This window comes from Mesoplodon densirostris, chromosome 12, assembly GCF_025265405.1.
Source record: "Mesoplodon densirostris isolate mMesDen1 chromosome 12, mMesDen1 primary haplotype, whole genome shotgun sequence".
Lineage (NCBI taxonomy): Eukaryota > Metazoa > Chordata > Mammalia > Artiodactyla > Ziphiidae > Mesoplodon > Mesoplodon densirostris.
The window spans coordinates 12,750,814-12,776,028 of record NC_082672.1 but is presented as its reverse complement, the minus strand read 5'-3'; the positions used below and the strand labels follow the sequence as shown (position 1 = coordinate 12,776,028).

At 38.0% G+C, this 25,215-nt stretch overlaps 1 protein-coding gene across 7 annotated transcripts in view; it reads left to right on the top strand.

Moving 5' to 3' along the window:
• Positions 1 to 25,215, top strand: part of SCAF8 (SR-related CTD associated factor 8) — a 191,471-nt gene that overhangs the window by 19,039 nt on the left and 147,217 nt on the right. For all 7 annotated transcript variants that reach the window (XR_009533938.1, XM_060114501.1, XM_060114507.1 and 4 more), the window contains 4 exons: positions 13,339 to 13,422; positions 17,412 to 17,456; positions 21,563 to 21,724; positions 24,417 to 24,570. Coding sequence is in view for 6 of the 7 variants with exons in the window: in XM_060114501.1 (XP_059970484.1) it covers positions 13,339 to 13,422; positions 17,412 to 17,456; positions 21,563 to 21,724; positions 24,417 to 24,570 (445 nt within the window). In the remaining variant the exon portion in view is untranslated. The remainder of the gene's footprint in view (positions 1 to 13,338; positions 13,423 to 17,411; positions 17,457 to 21,562; positions 21,725 to 24,416; positions 24,571 to 25,215) is intronic.

The following is a 25,215-nucleotide window of genomic DNA, read 5'->3' as shown; positions in this document are numbered from 1 at the left end:
TGTATTGTGCATATCTACAGTAGCTAATCAGTGGATGTTGGTTTGATTTAAGTCACCGACTAGCTTTGACCTGTTAATCACTTCAGTTTGGCTTTGTATTTCCCAGTTCTTTTTGTTCTATTTGTTTTTAGTTGGTTTTGTTTTGTTTTTAGTTGGTTTTACCTTGAAAATAAAACTTGATTGATCTGAGTAAGATTATTGCGTGAGTGCTTATGATTAACTCTCAAAGTAAATTTGAAAGTAAGTACACAAGGGTGATTGTTGTACGTCAATTACAAGTTATATTGAGATTATTTCAGAATGAGACATTCTGCTCCTTTGAAATAGTTCTTTATTTCCATGAATATTGGCATAGGATTATAGATACAGGGTTGCAGAGATTATTAAAAGTAAAGTTTGGGGGGGATGGGAGTAAAGAAATGTATCTCATCACTCTGGCTTTGGCGTTCTGCTCCTTTGAGCACAATAGATCTGTTGCATTCAGGTGAATTTAGATATGAAGAAGCTGGATAGATTTATTTTTCTAGCTGTATTTGGTTACCTGATTATCTTTGGAACCTAGTAAGCTAATTTATCAAAGTTAAATCAGTTTATGTTTGAATAACTAATATGTGCAAGGAAGTTTTTGCATTTAATTCGTATATTTATGAAGTTGCAGTTATTGCAAATATTTTCTATTTGTCATGTAACATTAGACATTTCCATATTTCTGCATTAATAATGTGTATATCAGGTTTCTATCTCTTAGTATACCATACTAAATCTCTCTTCCTGGACATTTTTTTTAACTGCCATATAAAATGTTGATGTAAAAATAATCATGATTATGGCCTTTTGCTTCTTTTTTTAAAAAATTTTATTTATTTATTTATTTATTTATTTATGGCTGTGTTGGTTCTTTGTTTCTGCGTGAGGGCTTTCTCCAGTTGCAGAAAGTGGGGGCCACTCCTCATCGTGGTGTGCGGGCTCCTCACTATTGCGGCCTCTCTTGTTGCAGAGCACAGGCTCCAGACGCGCAGGCTCAGTAATTGTGGCTCACAGGGCTAGTTGCTCCGCGGCATGTGAGATCTTCCCAGACCAGGGCTCGAACCCGTGTCCCCTGCATTGGCAGGCAGATTCTCAACCACTGCGCCACCAGGGAAGCCCGCCTTTTGCTTCTTAAAATGTGTAAAGTCACTGGTGAAATTTTATAGCTCTTATATATAGTGCCATACTGTCTTTTTCTTCCAGACACTGTAGTTTTCAGTTCTAAAATTTCCATTTGGTTCTTTTTTGTAGTTTCTCATTCTGTGCTGAAAACTTCTGTCTTTGCATTTATTTCGAGAGTTTTCTCCTTTCCCTTACTTAGAATGATTATAATTTCTTTAAAGTCCTTGACTGATAATTCCAACATCAGCGTCATTTTGGGGTTGGCATCTGTTGATTATTTTTTCCCTTGATCAGTGTAGACAGATTTTCCAGGACAGTGAGAGAGGGAGAGAGAGAGAGAGAGAGAGAGAGAGAGAGAGAGAGAGTGTGTGTGTGTGTGTGTGTGTTTTGGTATGTCAAGTAAGTTTGGCTTGTATGCTAGACATTTTCAATATTGTATTGTAGTGTTTTATTAAAGTCCTCTGAAGAATGTTGTTTTCGTTTAGCAGGTATTCAACTTGGTTTGGTTCAGGATGCAAGTTCTGTCTTGCCTTTTTGGGTGGTTCCAGTGTCAGTTCAGTTTTCAAAGCATTTCTTTTGCTGTTTAGGTGTGCCCAGCATATGTTCCACTCAGTTGTCTAGGTATTGGGTAATGGTTTACAGAGATATTAGTTCTTAAGGCCTCTGCTGGGCTTCTTTGGGTCTGTTTCACACAGACACAATTTTAGGACAAGCCCAGGACTTACGTTGGGCTCCTCTCTGTCTCTCTCTGGGGTTCCCATACTCTCTCCAGATCCCAGGGCATCCTTTTCCTTGTTCTCTGGCCAAAAAGTCAGGTTTCTCTCCAGGTTTAGCCTTCAGAGTGAAGTGGCAAGAGAGAGAAGAAAATGGTATTTTTGGATAGTAGGGGCCCTTTTCCTGTCTGAGATGGCTTTTCTCTTGGCGTGTTTGGTGCTGGGGTGCCAGCAGTGGCTGTCCTTTAACCTTTAGCAGGGCCTGGGAAGAAAAGGGGGAGGAGTTGTTTTTTCCCTCACCCCTGCTTCCCCAGTAGTGTGGACGATTCCTTTTACCTAGTCTTCTGACTAGGTGAAGGGGGTTTCCCCTAGTGTTGTGTTTTTAATTCTGGTATTGGCTGCACCATTTAATAATGCGGGCTCTGGGATAAAAGCCTGGAAATAACAGAGGAACACAAAACACTGCGAAATTTTTTACCTTAACATCCACACACAGCTCTCCGCCCTGCTGTAACTGGTCATTATTCAAGTTTGACTCCAGTGGGCTTGGTGTTCCCTTTTACAGAGTCCTCAGGTAGTCGTTTTTTATATGTAGTCAGTAGAGTTTACTTGTAGTCAGTGTGAGAGAGGGAGGCTACAGTTGCTTACTCCATCTTGGCTGACTGTAACTCCTATGTACCTTTTTTAAGAGTATTTTTTAACCCGCCTTTTCCAGGGACTTGGGAAGGTTGTATAAATTTGGATGTTGGATTAAAGGACCATGCAAATAAGTTCTTGTGGCCTAAATTTAGTTCTTTAAATGGTAATATTTTGGGAGGGAGAGATGATAGTTTTTCTTTGTTACTAACAGTTTTAAGCTATAACTTAGATTCTAAAATAGCTTCCTTTTTGACAGTATTTAAAACTGTAATATTAACCTTAGATGTCTGCCATGCTTGAGAAATGGCATATTCTGCTTAATAATATAAAAGGTTAATTATTTATGTGAAACTGCTTATAGCCCATAGCAAAAGATAATTTATGAAGGACATAAACATTTGTATTTGTCATAATAATCTTGTTAGCACCTTTATATATATCAAATTCTGGCTTTTTGTTTTTCATTTTGTGTTTTTTTTTTTAATTAGAGGATCTCTAACCCACCCCTCGCCAAAGCTTGGTATATAGATTTGATCTTACTGGACAGATGTTTGCATAATTCAGATTTATAATTTAAAAAAAATAGGCATCATTTCCTTCTATAATATCTTACATTTTTTAAAAAGGGATTCTGGGGCTTCTCTGGTGGCGCAGTGGTTAAGAGTCCACCTGCCAATGCAGGGGACACGGGTTTGAGCCTTGGCCTGGGAAGATCCCACATGCCGCGCAGTAACTAAGCCTGGAGCCACAACTACTGAGCCCACGTGCCACAACTAGTGAGGCCCGCACGCCTAGAGCCCGTGCTCTGCAACAGGAGAAGCCACCGCAATGAGAAGCCCATGCACCACAAGGACAGTAGCCCCTGCTTGCCACAACTAGAGAAAGCCCATGGGCACCAACGAAGACCCAACATAGCCAAAAATAAAATGAATAAATTAAAAACAGAAAAATTAGAGAAGCTGCCGTCCTTTTAAAAAAACAAATTGATTCTAGATTTGAGATTCTGAAAAAGATGTACAATTTTGCATGCTCTTCACCATCTCACATTATTACCTTCATTATGTGCTTAACTGTACTCTGCAAAGTGTTTCTATTTATTAGAATGTTGTCCATCGCCAAAAGCAGCCTATTAGTTCCATGAGAACAGAGACTGTCTACCTGTTCTATTGGATCCATAGTGCCTCGTACTAATTGAGTGTATTTTGAGTGAGTGATGAATTGTTGGATTATAGATGATTTGCATTTTCTGCCGTCTTCATGCTTTTTTTTTGCATTTTCCAGTTTTTCCATAGTAAAATATTTTTATAATCAGAAAAAAGTTATAAGATTTTTTTAAGGTGATTATTTTTTATGTTCTCTCACTGGTTTTTAGGTATTATGTAACATTTCAGGTTTTGTGCTTTGGTGTTTGCAATTATTTATGCCCCCCCCCAAAGATGCATTTGAAACTTTGTCCTGAAGTTTTCATGCTGGCACAATATTTAGTGTAAAATTGGGAGTTCTGCCTTTGTTAAAAGCCTGATCTGGTGGTCCTCACAGAATATCTGTGATGTATCTTTTATTTAGTCTTTGCTCTTTAAACATTCTGATTGCTCAAGAATATTGCTAGTTCAGTAGAAGTTAACCCAAGTTTATAAAGAGCTTTGTTTCAAATACTTTTTATGAAGAAATTTACTTTAAAAACCTTAGAATGGCTTCCCTGGTGGCGCAGTGGTTGAGAGTCCACCTGCCGATGCAGGGGACACGGGTTCATGCCCCGGTCCGGGAAGATCCCACATGCCGCGGAGTGGCTGGGCCTATGAGCCATGGCCGCTGAGCCTGTGCGTCCGGAGCCTGTGCTCCGCAACGGGAGAGGCCACAGCAGTGAGAGGCCCGCGTACCGCAAAAAAAAAAAAACCTTAGGAAAATGTCGATATTGGTCACATTATTCTTTTAGAATGTGCTTTCCTTAATGTTGGATCTACTACTGTTTTTCTTAATGTTGGATCTACTACTGTTAGTCTAATGTTAACATTCTCTGGTCACATTTTGTCATGTCCTGTGAGTCTGATTTTATATGTCACTTTGTTACATGCTTGTATTATCAGATAGTTTATATTGTATTCCAAACCAAAAGTAATATGGAGGATTGTGCTATGTAAAGAAAGGAGAACTCATGTTAGGGAGTGAGAAGTTTTGGATATAGAATACTAGAATACCTAGTTTTTGAGCTGTTGAGGTAAAATTTGTAATGAGGTGTATTGGTTCTCAGGTATTAAAGTTGGTGAATATTATGCTCTTTAAAATGACTGTCAGTGAAACAAGTCTCTTATTTACTTTTTTAAAAATATAAATTTATTTATTTATTTATTTTGCTGTGTTGGGTTTTCGTTGTTGCACGAGGGCTTTCTCTAGTTGCAGCCAGCGGGGGCTACTCTTTGTTGTGGTGTGCGGGCTTCTCACTGCTGTGGCTTCTCTTGTTGCGGCACGTGGGCCCAGCTTCTGTGGCTCACGGGCTCTAGAGCACAGGCTCAGCAGTTGTGGCGCACAGGCTTAGTTGCTCCATGGCACGTGGGATCTTCCTGGACCAGGGCTCAAACCCGTGTCCCCTGCATTGGCAGGTGGATTCTTTATCACTGCACCACCAGGGAAGCCCTCTTATTTGCTTTTTATTCCTATATGCAAAATACTGAATTTCTATTTTTAAAGTTAGGAAAAGACAGAGAACTGTTTTTTTGAATTTTTAATTTCTGTTGAATACTTTGAATTATAAAAATGGTTTTTTCAAAAATATTTATGAAAAGTAGAAAAATCTATACAGTCAAGTTAGAAAACTAAGATAAATCGTTTACAGCTTTCTTCTACTTTATTCATTTTCTGTTTCTGTGTAACACATTGCCACAAACTTAGCTTGCGGCTTAAGCACCATGTACTTATTTCACAATTTCTGTGGGTCAGGATCAGGCACTGGTTAGCTGGGTCCTCTGCTGATGGGCTACCTAGGCTGAAGTCAAGGCGTCAGCCAGGCAGGCTGTGCTCTCATTTGAAATTTGTGATCCTCTGCCCAGCTCATTCAAATTGTTGGCTTAATACAGTTCCTCGCCATTGTAGGACTGAGGTCTCCATTTTATTTGCTGGCTATGGGCTGGGTGTCTTTCGGAGTTCCTAGCAGCCACCCTCAGGTCCTAGTTGCCTTGTAGCCTTCTTATGTGTGTCTTCACATGGCTGTGAGAGGGAGCTAGTTCTCTGGCGTCTCTTCTTAGAAGGACAGTAATTTTATTGGATACGGCCTTCACTCTTATGACCTCATTTAACCTTAAATACAATACCTCCATAAAGGCCCTATTTTCAAATACAGTTGACCCTTGAACAACACGGGTTTGAACTGTGAGGGTTCACTTATATGTGGAATTTTTTCAACGGTAAATACTACAGTACTAAACAACCCGTGGTTGGTTGAATCCACGGATACAGAACCGTAGATATGGAGGGCTGGCTATAAGTTATATGTGGATTTTTGACTATGTGGAGGGTCATCACCCCTAACTCCTGATTGTTCAGTGGTCACTGCACAGTCACGTTAGGGATTGGGACTTCAACATATGAACTTTGGGGAAGAGATACTGTAGAAGGCCAGGGTTGGCGAGTGGAGTTAAAACAAGATTGTATTACAATATAATTGTTACATTTTTCAGAATAACATATGCATGTAGTTTCTTCTTAAGTACAGAAGAGATTGTATTGGAAGCTCTTTCTTCTCAACCTATGCTGGATCTCAAAAAAGAACAGTGTTTTAATTCATAACACTTCTGATGATAACCTTCATATCACTAAGCAATAATTTTATATGTGTTTCTTTAATGGTCAGTTTTAGACAAGTGACATTTTACAACGGTAGGTGAGGCATTAGTTCACTTGTGCTGGTTTTGCCCTCTGAATACCTTGAATTTTTTTTTTTTTTTTTTTTTTTTTTTTTGTGCGATACGCGGGCGTCTCACTGTTGTGGCCTCTCCCGCTGCGAAGCACAGGCTCCGGACGCACAGGCTCAGTGGCCATGGCTCACGGGCCCAGCCACTCCGCGGCATGTGGGATCTTCCCAGACCGGGGCACGAACCCGTGTCCCCTGCATCGGCAGGCGGACTCTCAACAACTGCGCCACCAGGGAAGCCCTGAATACCTTGATTTTGAATGGTGTGACTGGATTTTTGCAGGGCAAATTATTTCCCTCTTTGGCTGTATCTGTGTGTTTTGGGGCTTGTGGTTTTCTCTTTGTTTCATCAGTTAACCAGTCCTCTTATCACGTTTCCATTTTCTGGAAATTTTCTTGTCTGCTTATTCTGTGCCCATTCCCATTCTACTTTTTATTGTGAGTTTTAAATACCTTTAAAAAATTATTCCTTTTTTGTCCTGCCAATAAGAAGAAAGGGAAAAGGTGGTCAGCATGCTATCTTGAATTGCAAGTACCAAGATTGTGTTGGATCCAGGAACTTTTGTGATTGTCTTGATTTCTTACATTTGAAGCATCCTAACTCTAGTACTCTCAAGGCCCTGAAGGACCATTGTAGAGAAAAATGAATTGGGGGCTTCCCTGGTGGTGCAGTGGTTGAGAGTCCGCCTGCCGATGCAGGGGACACGGGTTCGTGCTCCGGTCCGGGAAGATCCCACATGCCGCGGAGCGGCTGGGCCCGTGAGCCATGGCTGCTGAGCCTGCGCGTCCAGAGCCTGTGCTCCGCAACAGGAGAGGCCACAACAGTGAGAGGCCCGCCTACTGCAAAAAAAAAAAAAAAAAAAAATGAATTGGATTGATTAATATTTTAGGTTCACACTTAAGGTTAATTCGTATTGGACATAGAATCAACCTTGAAGGCATAAGATTAATCTGTAAATGAGCAAGATTTTACCCCAATTTAATGGTTCTCTTGGGTTTGTCAGGTCACAGGTTTTTTTGTTGCACTCTTCCAGGGTCATGGTAGAATTCATTTAATATTGCTCAAATTGGGAAAGGCATTAAAAGTTTTGAAGTGAAGAGTTTGCTTGGAATAACAAGCATGAAGTACAACATTTTGTTAAATTTTGGGTAATGAGCCTTACTCAGTGCATAGATGAGGAAAGGCCTGAATACACTTTGCAGGATGTGAGAGTGTCGTGTTTATCCAAAAACAAACAAGTAAACAAAGTTGCATGTTTGTAGGATTGAGAAATAAAGTTGCCCAATATCCGGTTGACCTGGTTTTGTAAAAATGTTATGTTGGAACACACCCTGCCCATTCATATACGAATTGTTTGTGGCTGCTTTCTTTACCCAGGGGTAGTGCTGAGTACAGGCATACCTCAGATGTTTCGGGTTTGGTTCTAGACCACCACAATAAAGCAAATTTTGCAATAAAGCGAGTCACATGAATTTTTGCTTTCCCAGTACATATTAAAGTTATATTTACACTATACTAGTGTGCAGTAGCATTCAGTCTATAAATAATATACATACCTTTGTTTTTAAAACTTACTGCTAAAAAATACCATCATCTGAGCCTTTGACGACTTGTAATCTTTTTGCTGGTGGAGGGTCTTGCCTCACTGTTGATGGCTGCTGACTGATCAGGGTGGTGGTGCTGAAGTTTGGGATGGCCATGGTAATTCCTTAAGACAACAGTGAAGTTTTTGCTGCATGGATTGATTCTTCCTTTTACAAACAATTTCTCTGTAGAATGCAGTGCTGTTTAAAAGCATTTTTCCATAGTAGAACTTTCAAATTGGAGTCAGTCCTCCAAAATCCTGCCTTATCAACCACGTTTATGTACTATTCTGTATCCTTTGTGGTCATTTCAGCAGTCTTCACAGCATCTTCACCAGGATAGAATTCTGTCTCAAGAAACCACTTTCTTTGCTCATCCATAAGAAGCAACTCCTCATCCTTGAAAATTTTATCATGAGATGGCAGCAATTCAGTCACATCTTCAGGCTCCACTTCTAATTCTACTTCTCTTGCTATTTCTACCACATCTGCAGTTACTTCCTCAGTGAAGTCTTGAACCCCTCGAAGTCAACCGTGAGGGTTGGAATCAGCTTCTTCCAAACTCCTGTTAATGATATTTTGACCCTTTCCCATGAATCATGAATTTCTCAATGGCATCAAGAATGGTGAATCCTTTCCAGAAGGTTTTCAATTTACTTTGCCCGGATCCATCAGAAGAAGCACTCTTTATTGCAGCTATAACCTTACGAAATATATTTCTTAATAAGACGTGAAAGCTGAAATGACACCTTGATCCATGGGCTGCAGAATGGATGTTGTGTTAGCAGGCATGAGAACATTAATCTCATTGTACATCTCCATCAGAGCTCTGGGGTGACCAGGTGCATTGTCAGTGAGCAGTAATATTTTGAAAGGAATTTTTTTTTTTTTTTTTTCTGAGCAGTAGGTCTCAACAGTGAGCTTAAAATATTCAGTATGCCATCTTGTAAATAGATGTGCTGTCCTCCAGGTTTTGTTACTCCATTTAGAGAGCACAGGCATAGTAGATTGAGCATAATTCTTCAAGGCGGTAGGATTTCCACAATGGTAAATGAGCATTGGCTTCAGCTAGTCACCAGCTGCATGAGAGTCAGCCTGTCCTTTGAAACTTTGAAACCAGGCATTGACTTCTCCTCTCTAGCTAGAAAGTCCTACATTGCATCTTCTTCCAACATAAGGCTATTTTGTCTACATTGAAAATCTGTTGTTTAGTTTAGCCACTTTCATTAATGGTCTGAGCTAGATCTTCTGGAGAACTTGCTGCTGCTTCTCCATCAGCACTTGCTGCTTCTCCTTGCACTTTGATGTTATGGAGAAGATGACATCTTTCCTTAAATCTCATGAATCACCTCTGCTAGCTTCACACTTTTCTTCTGCAGCTTCCTCTCCTCTCTCAGCCTTCAGAGAATTGAAGAGAGTTAGGGACTGGCTCTGGATTTGGCTTTGGCTTAAGGGAATGTGGTGTCTGGTTTAATCTTCTATCCAGACCACTAAAACTTTCTCCATATCAGCAGTAAGGCTGCTTTGCTGGCTGATCATTCACGTATTCACTGGAATAGCACTTTTAATTTCCTTCAAGACCTTTTCCTTTGTATTCACAACTTGACTGTTTGGTGCAAGAGGTCTATCACCCTGCCTCCTTCACTGACACAGGGTTGCCACAACCTTCAGTGTGCTAAAAATACGCCATCTGCAAAGCACGGTGAAATGAAATATGTCTGTTGTGCGATAGCAACTGTGTAGCCTCCAAAGCCTAAAATATTTACTGTGCTGACCTCTGGCCTAATCAATAATGGACAACTTAAAAACTCTTTATTAGAAATGAGTTTTGGGGGGGGAGTAGCCAGCAGCCACTGAGAAATCTCCATTTAGGTTAAAGATTTCACAAACCTTGATTGAAGTCATTAGAAACTGATTTGATTTGAAGAAGTTGTTTTCACATCTAAAAATGTGCATTTCATGTGGTACCTACAAGTGATAGAATAGAAAATTTAAATGTTACTGATTGAAAGAGCACTCTGCAGTGTAACTGAAAGGAGTTGAAAAACAAAAGAATGAATGAGTTAGACTGAAAGCCCAGGCTGTTGTTTAGTATCTTTCCTTTGAATCCATAAGTCTTGAGTAGCCAAAGGAAGGACACATCAGGACTGGGACTTCACTAAATTTTAGTAAAGGTATTCTGTGAAGAATTAGATGAAGTGATCTATGCCTCTTTTCTGGCTGTCAGATTTAATAAAGAAATGAGATTTTAGAGAATCTAGATAAATTGTTAGCTGGAAGCACATATATTCAGTGGGCCTTTGAAAAGTACTTAATTGCTTAGTATTTTTCTAAGTAATACCTTAAGTTTCTGCAGTATTAAAAAGAGGGTCTCTCAGACTTCCCTGGTAGTGCAGTGGGTAAGAATCCACGTTCCAATGCAGGGGACACGGGTTCAAGCCCTGATCAGGGAACTAAGATTCCACATGCCGAGGGGCAGCTAAATCCGTGCACTGCAGCTGCTGAGCCCCCGCGATCTGGAGCCTGCACGCCATAACGAAAGATCCTGCATGATGCAGAGAAGACCCCTAGTGCCGCAACTAAGACCTGACATAGCCAAATAAATAAAAGTAAATAAATAAATTTAAAAAAATAAAGAGGGTCTCTGATAAGAGCTGACTTTTCATGCTGTTGAAATGTTTTACAAGTCTAAGTTATATTTTTCTACCTCATTCTCCCAACCTCCCCCCTCCCCCCAAAAAAAGGAAGGAAGAAAGAGAGGAAAGCTTTTGATCTGCTACAATATGGACCAGTGCTTGACTGAAACCTTAGGGCTTTACCACACAAAATGAAAGAAGTAATGTATTGTCAACTATAGGAAGACCCTGGTGCCTCTTCATTGCCCCAGTCATATAAATTACTATGGAATGTACCTTCAGGTACCTGAATGAATAAATGTTTGATGCATACTTTAATATTATTCATTTAAATGGAGAATGCCTCCAAAGAGAAGGATTTTAATTTAATAATGGCTAACCCTGTTGAGTGACTTAAGTGTGTTCTAAAAGCTTTATATGCAATGTTCCTGTGAAATGAGTATTGCTTCTGTTTTCTAAAGGAGAAAACTAAGGTTCAGAGGTTTAGCAACTTTGTAATAAGGTAACATAGTTGGAATTAAAATCCAGGTCTTGGGCTTCCCTGGTGGCGCAGTGGTTGAGAGTCCGCCTGCTGATGCAGGGGACACGGGTTCGTGCCCCGGTCCGGGAAGATCCCACATGCCGCGGAGCGGCTGGGCCCGTGAGCCATGGCCGCTGAGCCTGCGCGTCCGGAGCCTGTGCTCCGCAACGGGAGAGGCCACAACATTGAGAGGCCCGCGTACCGCAAAAAAAAAAAAAAAAAAAAAAGGTGGTATAGCTCTGGTTGGGGAGCTGTAGGGAAGGCTTTCCTCATTAGGTGATGCTTTAACTAAGGTAAATGAGTTTGCAGGGAGGCCCTAGTTCTATTCCAAATAGAAGAAACAAGCCCATCTTTAAAGGCTCTGCGGCAGGGAGCTGAAAAAAGACCATTGTGCCTAGGGCGGAGAGCTGGGGAGAGGAGCATGGTGTGAGATGAGACTGGAAAGGTAGACAGGAATTAGAGCAGGCAAGGGCCTTGTATGTGTAGATTTTTGTGTATCTCCAAAGAGTGGGAAGTCATTGAACTTTTTAGGGTGGTAGAGGAAGTGGGTGAGTATCAGTCACCTGATCAGATTAGTGTTTGAAAAGATAAACATGCCATCTCAGTGTGCGAGATGAAGGTAATTTGTACTGTGGTCATGGTGGTGGTTGGAGGAAGAAGAGGCACACATGGAGGAAACTGGGTGAAAATCACTAGAATTCAATGATGAATAGGTTATAAGGGCTGCTGGAGCAAAGGCTATAGAGCAGCGGCCCCCAGCCTTTTTGGCACCAGGAACCGGTTTCGTGGAAGACAGTTTTTCCATGGACGGGGTTGGGGGTCCGGGATGGATGGTTCAGGCGGGAACAGGAGTGAGGGGGAGCAGCAGATGGAGCTTCGCTCACTCACCCCCCCCCCCCCTCCGCTCGCCTCCTGCTGTACGGCCCGGTTCCTGACAGGCCGTGGGCCACTGCAGTCCGGCCCCGGGGGTTGGGGAGCCCTGCTGTAGAGGACTCCCTAGTTGTTTAACCAACCAGTGTTGTTTTGAGTTGCTTTGCAAGTCTGTTTAAGTTGTTTTTGTGATGTTCTGAGGGCCAAAGCTTAGTTTCCAGGCTTCTAGTTAATACCTTACAGCATTGTAGTTAAATTCCCAGCATCATTTAGTACCAGTTTTCATCAGTATTTATTTAAGCTTAGTTGTCTTTTGCCTAATTCCCCCACCTTGTCTTCATCCTTTTTCTCTCTAAGCAGTATTATTATCCTTTGCGTATATGAGAAATCTTCCAACAAAAATTTGGGGTGGAGGGGTGGGATTATTGCTAAATATTAGATTCTTGACTTCTAAAAACAATTATATTGAGATATAATTCACATACCACGCAATTAACCAATTGAAAGTGTATAATTCACTGGTTTTTAGTATGGTTGTGTAGTCATCACCACAGTCAATGTTAGAATATTTTTGTCACCTAAAAAACAGGCTTTACTCATTAGTTACCACTCCTCATTTCTCCCCAGCTCCCCCAGCTCTAGACAGTCACCAGTAGATTTGCCTTTTCTGGACGTTTCATATAAATGCAATTCTGTAACATGTTTTAAATGTGGCTTTTTAAACTGAGCATGTTTTCAGGGTTCATCCGTGTTGTAGCATGTGTCAGTACTTCCTTCCATTTTCATGGCTAACATTTCATTGAACGGGTAGAAGAACTTTTGTTTATCCATTCCTCACTTGATGGACATTTAGGTGGTTTCCACTTTTTAAGTGAATTTTTTATGAATAATGCTGCAGTGACCGTTTGTGTACAAGTTTTTATGGGAACGTATATTTTCACCTCTGTTGGGTATATCCCTGGGAGTGGAATTGCTGGGTCATATTACATATTATTTTTCATTTTTTGAAAAACTGCCGAAATTTCTTCTAAAGCTGCTGCACCATTTTACATTCCCATTAGTAATGTGGATAAGGGTTCGTTTCTCTACGTCCTTGATAACACTTGTCTTTGATTATAAGCAAGTAAGTGTAAAGTGATAATCTCATTGTGGTTTTGATGTGTATTTGCTTGATGGCTAACAATGTTGAACTTGATTTTTAAAAGAAAAGCAGCACTTTAATTTCACTGAGGATATAAAAATAGAAATGGTTGGTAATTTCATGTAATTGCTTAGAGACCAGTTTTGCTGTGCTTAAAATTTGTTCTTCTTTTTCATCAGTTGTATTCCCTGAATGACTACAAGCCACCCATTTCTAAAGCGAAAATGACCCAAATTACTAAAGCAGCCATCAAAGCTATTAAGGTGAGTAACACCTTTTATTCTTATGTTTTTCAAAGGAAATACTACACTAATATTTTGGAGGAGGGATGATTTTTATAGATTATATGTTGTCTTCCTCTTTGCAGAGTTAGTACATGTTCAAGGGAAAAAACACAAAAATGAAAATCCGTCACCTGCAAACTCTCTCACCTAGAGATAAACACTTAATATCTTGATAAATATTCTTCCATAAACTTGGAAGCAATCATTTTCCCTTATTTTTCTTAGGTAAGATTTTAGATGTAGCCACATTGTGGAGAATGTGTTTAACATTGTTATTTGTCACACTGACTTTACAGAATCTTGAAATACGAGTTAAGAAAAGCTTTCTTTAAAAAAGTTAATGTGTTGTTCTTTTTCTTATTGATTGTATTATAGATTTTTAAATGGGCCATTATGGAAAATAATTAGGCTTCATTGTACATAGGACATTTAAACTGTGGGAAGAGGCCACAGGTATTTAGCCATTGTTCTGATAACAGTGGTTTTGACTTATGGATACTTCTGAAAATCTCAGGAAAAGGTTGGGTCATCTCTAGAGAAATACACATATATACAGAATTTTGCATAAAATTTCTTGGTTTTAGGGACCTTATGAAGCTCGACCATAGACATCTCTCCAAAATGTTCTTGTCCCCAAAACTAAGACTCCCTGCTCTAGTAGGGTTGTTAAAATTGAGAATGAGTGAGTGCTTATTTTTAATTAAGTAGGTATTAACCTATAGATATTTGGTGATATGTTTTCCTGCTCTGAGCATTAGCTCATAACCAGAAGCACCATTGTTTAAATAAGTCGTCTTTTTTGTTTTTTTGTTTGTTTTTGGCCACACTTCGCTGCTTACGGGATTTTAGTTCCTCGGTCAGGGATCAAACCCAGGCCCCGGCAGTGAAAGCGCCTAGTCCTAACCACTGGACCACCAGGGAATTCCCTGAATAAATTGTCTTTGACTAATAGCATTATCTGTTAGATTTAACAAATTCTTCTTTACAGAGAATCACTACTAGGAGAAAATTTAGGTAGTTGATTTTGCAGTGTTCTAATGCCCCAAACTTAGTTTTCAAACTTATAATTAATATCTGACAGTATTACAGTTCAAATCCCTGTATTTATGTGCAGAATATCAAAGAGGGGATAAGAACAGTGATCAGTAAACACACTTAAGATAGAGAATTCTTCAAAGAAGTGATTTTTCAGTTTATCTGACAGACTCAATATAGAATGTTAGTCTCTTCTGCTTGCTTTATACTCTTCTTCATTGTGATCTGATTTTTATGGTCATGATCCTGAGAGTATGCAAACGTGTATATTATAATCATTTTTATTCTGTGAAAATTAATAATTGATGCATTTAATATAACCTTTTGTTGAACAGAATACTTTTTAATTAGAAGACTCTTTAAGGAATAGGTATTAACATTATTTCCATTTTTTAGACGTTGGAAGGGTCTAAGAGAAGTAATTTGCAACAGTCAGAATAAAAACAGCTAGATTTTGATTTTCTCTCAATTAAGAGTCTAAACGTTATACTGTACTATTTTGATTTATTGGTACTGTCTTAATGTTTTTAATTTTGAAAAAACAAACATGTTGCATAATATAATGAGCAACACATAGCGTCTTAGATTCACCAGGTGTTAATATCTTGCTACATTTGGTTTATTTCTACACACGCGCGTGTGCGTACACACACACACACGCACACACACTGAAGCACCTACATACACATTTCCACGATTTTTTGGCTGAATCAATTGAGAGTTCGTTTCAGTGTTCATTCAGAATAGCAGGTAGTCCCTAAATACTTGTATTTCAGTGTCCTAAAGCAAAGAGATTTCCTAGGTAACCAAATACACATCGCGTGCAAGAAATTTCACTTTGATATAATATTATTATCTAATATATAATCTACACTTTCATTTACCAGTTGTCTCAGTATTAACTACATTTTCAGGATCCAGTCGAGATCCTGTCATTTATTTATCCTGTCGCCCAGCCTTTTTGCTTTGTTTTGTTTTTGTTTTCTTTTTCATTACATTGACATTTTTTAAGACTTCAGACCAACTGTTTTGCAGTACTGTATTAATTTAAACTGCATTTGATACATATGTAAGTTGATATTTGAACTGCCTTTTAACTCAGATTTAGATGATATTGTGTTTCATATTAAGGTAAGTCATTGGCTTTCTATCAATGTTTAGAGACATGATTATTTTTCTGGGTGCTTGTTAACATTGCACACCACTGTCAACAAAACCTCTGATAACCTATTGTGGAAGAAGGCCTATGTGAGTTGAGAATCTTTGAATTAACAGTTGGGCCTCCCTGGTGGCGCAGTGGTTGAGAGTCCGCCTGCCGATGCAGGGGATGCGGGTTCGTGCCCCGGTCTGGGAGGATCCCATATGCCGCGGAGCGGCTGGGCCCGTGAGCCATGGCCGCTGAGCCTGCGCGTCCGGAGCCTGTGCTCCGCAACGGGAGAGGCCACAACAGTGAGAGGCCCGCATACCGCAAAAAAAAGAAAAAAAAAAAAAAAAAAAAAAAAACCAGTAAGTTGTTTTACTCTGAATTACATATAGTACATGAAGTAACTAGAAGCAAGAAGCAGTGCCAAGATGTCTTCCAGAAAAATTATTATTTAATAAAAACCACTCAGTGTGTAATTACTATTTTATATATTGATTTTAAATGTTTAGTTACTTATAAAGTGCCTAATAACTTTTAAGTAGTTGTTTGGCTTTTTTTTACTTGAGTAACTTAAACTGTAGCATAAACTGTTACTTTGTAGTAAGGAAACTTTTATTGTAGATTTTGATTTGGTGAATATGAATAATGAGATTTTCCTTTATTTTTTTTAAATACGCCTTTTTATATACATTTAGTTAGTTAGTTAGTTAGTTAGTTGGTTGGTTGGTTGGTTGGTTGTGCCAGGTCTTAGTTGCGGCATGTGAACTCTTGGTTGCAGCATGCACATGGGATCTAGTTCCCCGACCAGGCATCAAACCTGGGCCCCCTGCATTGGGAACGTGGAGTCTTAACCACTGCACCACCAAGGAAGTCCCAGTTTTCTTTTGTTTTTGACTTTATAAATGTTAGATTTCTTGCTGCAGTTCAGTTGAAAGTTCTTGTGTCTCTTCAGTCTAAGGGGATGTCCCTTAAGAGCATAATTCATGGGATCAGAAATATAAATAGAAGTACAATTCAGGATAGTTTTTTTTAAACAGAAATGTGCTGATTGTGCAGTTGCCATTGAGCTATTAAAATTAAATTAGGTACAAATTCCAGATAATTTTTGTTTAACCTGTAATTTTCATCTTATTTATTTTCACGTTTATTCATAATGTTGTTTCATAGAACTTAAATGTAAGTTTTCGCATAATTGATAGAAGCCCATTTCTAATTTTTAATGTGTGTGCTCACTTCTCTTCCTGCTGATTCATTTTGGCTGATCCTTTAGAACATTATACTTCTCTGTGTTTTGTTATATATACTTGCAGTTCCATTTTCCAGGAGAAGCAGAAGAAGATAATGAAGTTGAAAACATCTCCCTTGCACACATTTATTAATGCTCTTTATTTTCAGTTACTTGATTTTTCTAGTACTAACCTAATTTAGCCAATAAAACGATACTAAAGGAGATCTTTACTTTTTTTCCAGGTAGGAAGAATGTACATCTACCAGTGTCTTACCACCAGTATTTTGCTGTCAACCTAACTATTTGTGAAAGTTTGCTTTCTTAAAGACTGTAATAGAATTCTTTTGCATCTGTGTTAACGTAACACACTTTGGATATACTGATCATATACCTACTTGAAGAATCCCTTTACTAATCATAGCTAGTTTAATCATGAATTTAATCAAAATTCATGATTAAAATTCATTGCTTTGATAGACCTTTGAAGCTATGTTAAACCGTACGTTTAGCAGGAAAGTTCTAATCAAACATTTAAAACCACATTTCTTTTTTTTCTTTTAGTTCTATAAACATGTGGTACAGAGTGTTGAGAAATTCATTCAGAAAGTAAGTATATAATTTTCTATATATATGCTAAATGTTCTGTAACTATAGATTAATGGCCTGCACTCTTCTCTTTTAAATTGTTTAAATTGTTTTGATGGACCGTTCAAAAGTGATTCCATTTGTTTTAATATCTGATTAAGTAATAAAATGAAAGTGCTTTTTGGATAATTCTAAAAACAAAAGCTTTCAGATGTATTTGTTAATTTGCATTTCCATAGTGAGCATCCGTCCCTTGAAGAAAATGTTTCAATATGATTGATATTTTCTAATTAATTAATTTTTGGGCTGCGTTGGGTCTTCGTTGCTGTGCATGGGCTTTCTCTAGTTGGCGGCGAGCGGGGGCTAGTCTTCGTTGCGGTGCGCAGGCTTCTCATTGCGGTGACTTCTCTTGTTGCAGAGCACGGGCTCTAGGCACACGGGCTCAGTAATTGTGGTTCGTGGGCTGTGGAGTGCAAAGCTCAGTAGTTGTGGCACATGGGCTTAGTTGCCCCGCTGCATATGGGATCTTCCCGGGCCAGGGCTTGAACTCATGTCCCCTGCATTGGCAGGCGGATTCTTAACCACTGTGCCACCAGGGAAGCCCCCCAATATGATTGATTTTTAATGAAATTATAGATTCATTATTTTTTATAGCCTTTAAAGAAATTCTCCCTTTTATTTGAAGCTGAATGCTTAGAGAGCAGTCTTCCTTTTAGATAAGATGTAGTAAAATGTAGTAAAAATACCAGCCACTTTCCTTCTGCTGATTCATTTTGTCTCATCCATTAGGGCATTACACATCCTACATCTTATTATATAGACCTGAAGTTCCATTTTCCAGGGTAGGCAGAGGGAGATGAAGTTGCAAACAGCTGTTTGGCATACACTTAGTAATTTTTTTTGTAACCAGGGCCCGAGGTGACTAGATTATATTTCTTTGCCCCTTTGTGATCAGTGCCCTATTTGTGCCACGTTTTTTTGCAGCAGTACGTAACTTTTATAACTTGTAAACTTGTGCTGTAGGAAATCTGTAATGGAATTTAGGTTTTGTATTCTGCCCATTGTTCATACCTAGATGTAAGCAGAACCAGTTTGAGGATCCAGAGGTACATGGCATTAAGGACTTGGCAAGGTTGCAGTGTGTTTCTTGAACAAAAATAGTTGACTGGAGCATGAATCAAAGTGATATTACTGTGTCACTAAACTAGCTAGATAATCTTGAATAAATCAGTTAACCTTTATGTGATTCAGCTTTTTTTCTCTTAAAGTCTTGTTCTCTCAAAACTTAAAGTATTGGTAAAACATATTTTGAGGTGAACAACTCGTGAATTGAAGCTTAAGGCATGGGGTAAAATAACACATATGCTGTGTTTTAGGTAAATCCAACTAGAAAATATAAATGTTGGTGATTGGAAAATTTCACTGTTCTAAAGCTTTTAAAAATCTTTTTAAAAAGGTTCAATGTCTAAACAGTGCTTCTTAAACTATTTTTGAGCACAGGAATTACCTAGAGATCTTGTTGAAATGCAGGTTCTGTTTCCCTAAGTGTGGGTTAGTTAGGCTCTGATAACCTTGGCAAGTTAGGCTCTGGTTAAAAAGATTCTCCTGAGAGAAGACCTTGTGAAGAACTGAATGCTCTGGCTGTCTCAGAATGGTTCCTTTTCCTCTCCTTCTGTTGGAAGCATGCACTGTTCACTGTGAGAATTCGTTTGGTATTAGGTAGAACTGTTTCCTGAGACAGCCCTCTTTTCTTACATGCTACTGTCAGTATCATTTAGTGCTTTGTAAGTACAGCCACAATTGTTATTCAAAGTGTAAAAAATACCTCATGACATTGGAGTCTTAGGAATTCTTGTGTTTTCAGTACTGCTAGAACTTGAAAAAGAGATTGAAAACATTTCAGATTTTTTGGTCTTAATTCTCCTCTCAAGTTTCTAGTTGGTGACTTAGCCAAGTTTACCAAATGTTGTAATTTTAAAACTTCTACAACATTTAAATCGTACATAATTTTTTTTGGCCATTTTATGTGGCAGACACATAAAAATGCCTAGTCTGTCAGTGAAGGAAATTCTGTACCATAACATGTTAATACAGTGTTTCTAAAGATATCGTGGAAGAAGAATTATCTTTATAGCTTAATACTAAAACTGCTAACGTTTTTGAAGCTTTGGAATCTTCACAGTAGGCGAGGAAGACCCATTTATTGCGTTATGTACTCATGATTCTTATGTATTGTGAGTTTATAATCGAGTTTTTATTATAAATCAAAGAAAAAGGTGTATTTGTTTAAACGAAACTCACTACATTAATCGCTTTTATTACTTACCTTTCAGTATTAATTTTAATAACTCTTACCAGCAACTTATAAATTTTATTTAGCCTTAGTCTCAAGATAATCATTTCTATAAAGTAATAGATTATATATCAGATTATTTTATCTGTGTTTTTGGCATTGGGAAATAGATGATTTTTAACAGAGTTGTCTTGCTTTTCATTAAATCAAAAAAATTTTCTTTTTTTTTTTACTGGATGTATTATTTGCCTGGCTAGGTGAATATTTCTTTGAATGTATGGTAGTCAAAGGAAAATAACCTTGGCCAGATATATGAACTGAGGGACAGATATGCTAGATTTGGGGGGAACATGAGGGAAAAAAAACTATTTCAGACTTTTAAAACAGTAACTTTCAACAGAGCAGACAGGGTTTTTTTTGTTTTGTTTTTTGTTTCGCGGTACGCGGGCCTCTCACTGCTGTGGCCCCTCCCGTTGCGGAGCACAGGCTCCGGACGCGCAGGCTCAGTGGCCATGGCTCACGGGCCCAGCCGCTCCGCGGCATGTGGGACCCTCCCAGACCGGGGCACGAACCCATGTCCCCTGCATCGGCAGGCAGACTCTCAACCACTGCACCACCAGGGAAGCCTGAGCAGACAGTTTTGAACCTTTTTGGTAGGTTAAACCTAAAACTTTAATGTCCAATCACCAGCATTACTGCCCTTTTATTAAATGTTTCAAGTACTAAACAGCCAGAACCTTGCAGTAGATATTTGTGAATTGGTGCTAAAGGTCTCTTCATTTTCTTAATAATGACCTTAAAGAGAAGGTTCTTAAAAGGGATTTGAAGGAACAAATGAAGAATCATCTTGTCTTTTTGCAGAATGAAATCACTCATTGTCTTGACTGAAAATTCTGTTTAGAAACATGTATGTATGTGTTGGAGGTGGATTGAGGATCCTTTACCCACTGGTCCTTGAGTTTCCAGGAAGTTTTTCAAGAATGCAATTTTGATTTAGTCCATATATGATTTCTATGAAATTACTTTGGGTGAAATACTTACCTAATTACACCCAGAATTTGAACCTGCTTTTTGCAGCCATAGTTTCATTTTAATCAGTATATGTTTGGGAGGCAGGTGTTCTTATGCTTCTGGATATGGCAGAAATCGAAGCAGTGAGCTTGATAGTGAAAGGATTCTTCCTTGTGCTCAGGAAAGTAGGAGACTTTCATATTCTTCAGATTGGGTAATGGATAAGGTTGAGAAACATTGTCAGTGGAGTAGCTAAAGAATGTTTTCATAGGATACATTCCTAGAATCACAATGGTAGTGTCTTGTCTTTTGTATAGGTGTGGTATTTGAGAAAAGTTTTGAAACTTTGGGTTCATTGTGTTTGGAGTGTTACAATTTGTCATTTGATTTATTCCTTCATTAGTACAGAAATCCTTTCCCTATATGTTTCAGACGAAGTCTAAGGCATGTTGGCAATGCTTTTACCAGTGCTTTTCTTTTCTGAATTTGCTGCTTCCTTTTATTTGGCTTTTCAAAATCATTAAACAATTTTTTTTTATTATAACAGTACCTTACCTTTTGTTTTTTATTGTTCAAGCCGGTTGCTCAGCACTGTTTCAGAACTTAGGTGATTGGCAGTTGAACTGAGTATGTAGAGTAGCCAGAGTAGATTCTTTCCAACGCCATTCCAGAGACAGACGGTGTGGAATAGTCAACCTCGAACGTTCATCCCCTCAGCAGGAGCAGTGTTTTTGTGTTTGTACAGGATTTATGGTGGCATTTGTATATCAAGAATTTTAACCTTCTCATTTGCTTCCCTTCCCACTCTTCTTTTTTTCTTCAGTGTAAACCAGAATACAAGGTACCTGGACTTTATGTTATTGACTCTATTGTACGACAATCTCGACATCAGTTTGGTCAAGAAAAGGATGTGTTCGCACCCAGATTTAGTAATAACATCATTAGCACTTTCCAGAATTTATATCGTTGCCCTGGAGATGACAAGGTATGCTGTCTTTTTTCTTTTTTTTAAGTCACTACAGTAATTACCTTTTTTGTCTTAATGAGACTCTTTACATTATCTTAAATTTATCATTTTATGTTATTGTTTACTCTTTGTTATTCCGAATTTGAATATTTAGTTATCGCACTCTCCATGTTCCGTTTTGTTATTAGACTTTTCTTAAACAGAGTGGAAAGATATAGTTGATTTTGCTACTTTTTAATTTATTGAAGCAGTTGGTGTTAAAGAAACTGGCTCTAATAAGCATTTGGAATTATCCTAAAATCTTATTTATTTACACACATAACCAATTCAGAATTTTGATTATTTGACATGAGCTGATGTTTACCTATTTAGTGTCTGTGAAAAATGGATTTACCAAATAATTAATAGAAAATAACTGCATATCAAAATTCCTTTGTCATGGTAGAGTTTTCTTAGTGCTAGAAACCACACTACTGGGTCTGCACGATCTGAATGAGTAAATATTCTGTCCCCCATTAAACAGAAGCTTTGGAACCTGAGGGAGGATAAAAAGGCGCTGTTTATCCTCATAGGTGCTCAAAGGTTACATATCTTGGATGCTGATTTGGAAATTTAGTGTCCTTTATCTGACAGAGTTGATTGCAATATTGATTTTGTAGGAACAGGAACGAACAGGTGAAGACTAACTGTTACTCTGAGGAAGAGCCACAAAACTTAAAAGCTCACCACAAATCTTTTACCTTCCCTCAAGTACAAGATTAGGTAGTTTTTATTTTTTTATTTTTTATTTATTTATTTTTTTGCGGTACGAGGGCCTTTCACTGTTGTGGCCTCTCCCGTTGCGGAGCACAGGCTCTGGACGTGCAGGCTCAGTGGCCATGGTTCACGGGCCCAGCCGCTCTGCGGCGTGTGGGATCTTCCCGGACCGGGGCACGAACCCGTGTCCTCTGCATCAGCAGATGGACTCTCAACCACTGTGCCACCAGGGAAGCCCTACGTAGTTTTTATTTTTAATAACTATTGTACAGTTTTGAAACAAAAAAAGTCTTGTTATAATAGATATGGAGATAAATTTATCATTGTATCATTCTTTGTAAACTGTTCTTGGATATGCTTCTTGAAGCAGATTTTTTTCTTTTAATTAACTTCGGTATGTTGATAATTCTATGCAGGGAGAAAGAATGCTTCTAGTTTTAAAATAACCCATCACAGTTGAGACTTAAAGTAGATGCCTTAGAATCTCACATAAAATAACTCATTTGAAATTTTATATAAACATTTTTTGAAATAATTTAAACACTTTGATTTAGGAATTTCACTAGTTTGGACTTGGATTTCTATCAATTACAATGAACAAGTCAGTCTTGAATTTGTAGATTTCATAATAATAATGTTTCTCATTTATAATAAAGTTTAGTATATAGGGATTTTTTTTAAATAACCATAGTAGGAAAGATTACATTGCTACTGTAATCTCAGTGCATAAACTCCATAAAGGAGAGGCATTATTTGTTTGTGTGTAGGTAGATACATACAATGATACTTAACCAAACGGGGACTACTTTTAGTGCTTGATGAGTATCTTGGGAACTGGAAGATTTTTTTATATAAAGCAAAAAAATATGAGGTACTTTCTTAGTGCCCACATCTTAGGAAAAATAGTTAAATCAGAAGATATGAAGCATTCTTTGTTTAACTTTCTTATGCTTCATTTGAAATACAAAAATTTGCATGTTAATTTAGCTTGGACATAGTTTGAAAATATGTTGATATAATATGAGTGATTTAAAGGTGAACCAGATATTCTTAAAAATTCCTTATTTTACTATTACAAAATAGATTATTTAATAAAAGGCTCTTTTTAATAATAATTTCAGTCTCTGTCATTTAAATTATTCTACTGGGGCCTCCCTGGTGGCGCAGTGGTTAAGAGTCCGCCTGCCAATGCAGGGGATACGGGTTCGTGCCCCGGTCTGGGAGGATCCCATATGCCGCGGAGCGGCTGGGCCCGTGAGCCATGGCCGCTGGGCCTGCGCATCCGGAGCCTGTGCTCCGCAACGGGAGAGGCCACAACAGTGAGAGGCCCGCGTACCGCAAAAAGAAAAATAAATAAATAAATAAATTATTCTACGGGAGTTAAGTAGCATTACAGTAGTCAGTAACTAATACTTACTGCTGTTTACAGAACTTTTATATGCTGAACAGTGGTGGCAGAAAGTAAATTTGGTTAAATTCTTATGTGAGGAAATACCCTTTCTTGTTCTTAGATAGTTTTAAAATGAAAAAAATTTTTTAAAGTCACATAAGATAGAGATTTTCTCTTGAAGTTACTTTTTTAAAAGATAAAATTAAAATCAACAGTAAATATAACTTTAGTGCTAAGCCTCAGAATCCTTAACACAGTTCTCCAGCTAACTGTAACCATCTCGTTAGTGTTCATGTAGAAGGTGAAACCTAGTTACCATTCCTTCCTTCTTTCTGCTAAATATTGCTTTCATTAACTTGTATATTCATCAGAATGAATATTTTTGCAAGTGAGTTAAAGTTAATAAATGCAAAATTGTAGAAACATAATATCAGGGCTGGAAAGTATCATAGCAGTATTTTAATCCATCCTTCCTATCTGTTGTCCAAGTGGCCTCTATGATATGACTGTGCTAAGGTTTTGAAAGCAAAAAAACCAAAATATCATTTTTCTTTTTTCCTGTAGAGTAAAATAGTGAGAGTATTAAACTTATGGCAGAAGAATAATGTATTTAAAAGTGAGATTATTCAACCTCTTTTGGATATGGCAGCAGGGATTCCTCCTCCAGTTGTCACACCTGTTTTGGCCAGTACTACTGCTGCTATGAGCAATACCCCAGGTATGTTGCTTTGATAGATTTTCTGAGTATTCTACTCATGCTTTTCAGGTGATTATTCATATATGAAATAATAATTTGACAGTGCATGAGCATTTGTCTAGCATTAGGTAAATGAAGGGAAATGCAGTTTAAGTGAAAAATAAAATCAGAAGTTACACTTGTGTGTAATTCTTTTCTAAAAATTAAAAAGCTTAGTCTTTAAAATCGCTATAAACATAATGAGCTTTGGAAATTGGTGTGTCAGTTAAGTTTTTCCTGATTTAGACTATAATCTTTTAAACTTGCATATATATCATCTTGATATTCACAGTGAACTAAGACTACTAATATAAAGAGAACCCTGAAAAATTTATTTAATGGAGAGAAGAATGTTTAGTAATAATCTCAAAATCATGTGTGTGTGTGTTTTTTTTAAGGTATTTAAATGACATTTGAAACTTTTTATCATAGTCCAAGAATTACATTTGTTAGCACTTTGGTATATATTTAGTTTTTGATGTGTGTGTATACATATACACACACACATATTTTGGAACAAAAATAGTTTTATGTTATGCACACTATTTTATAATAATTTTTTCATGAAAGATTGCATTTTGAATATTTCCTTATGTCACTGAATTTTCTTCAGTAAGATTTTTAATG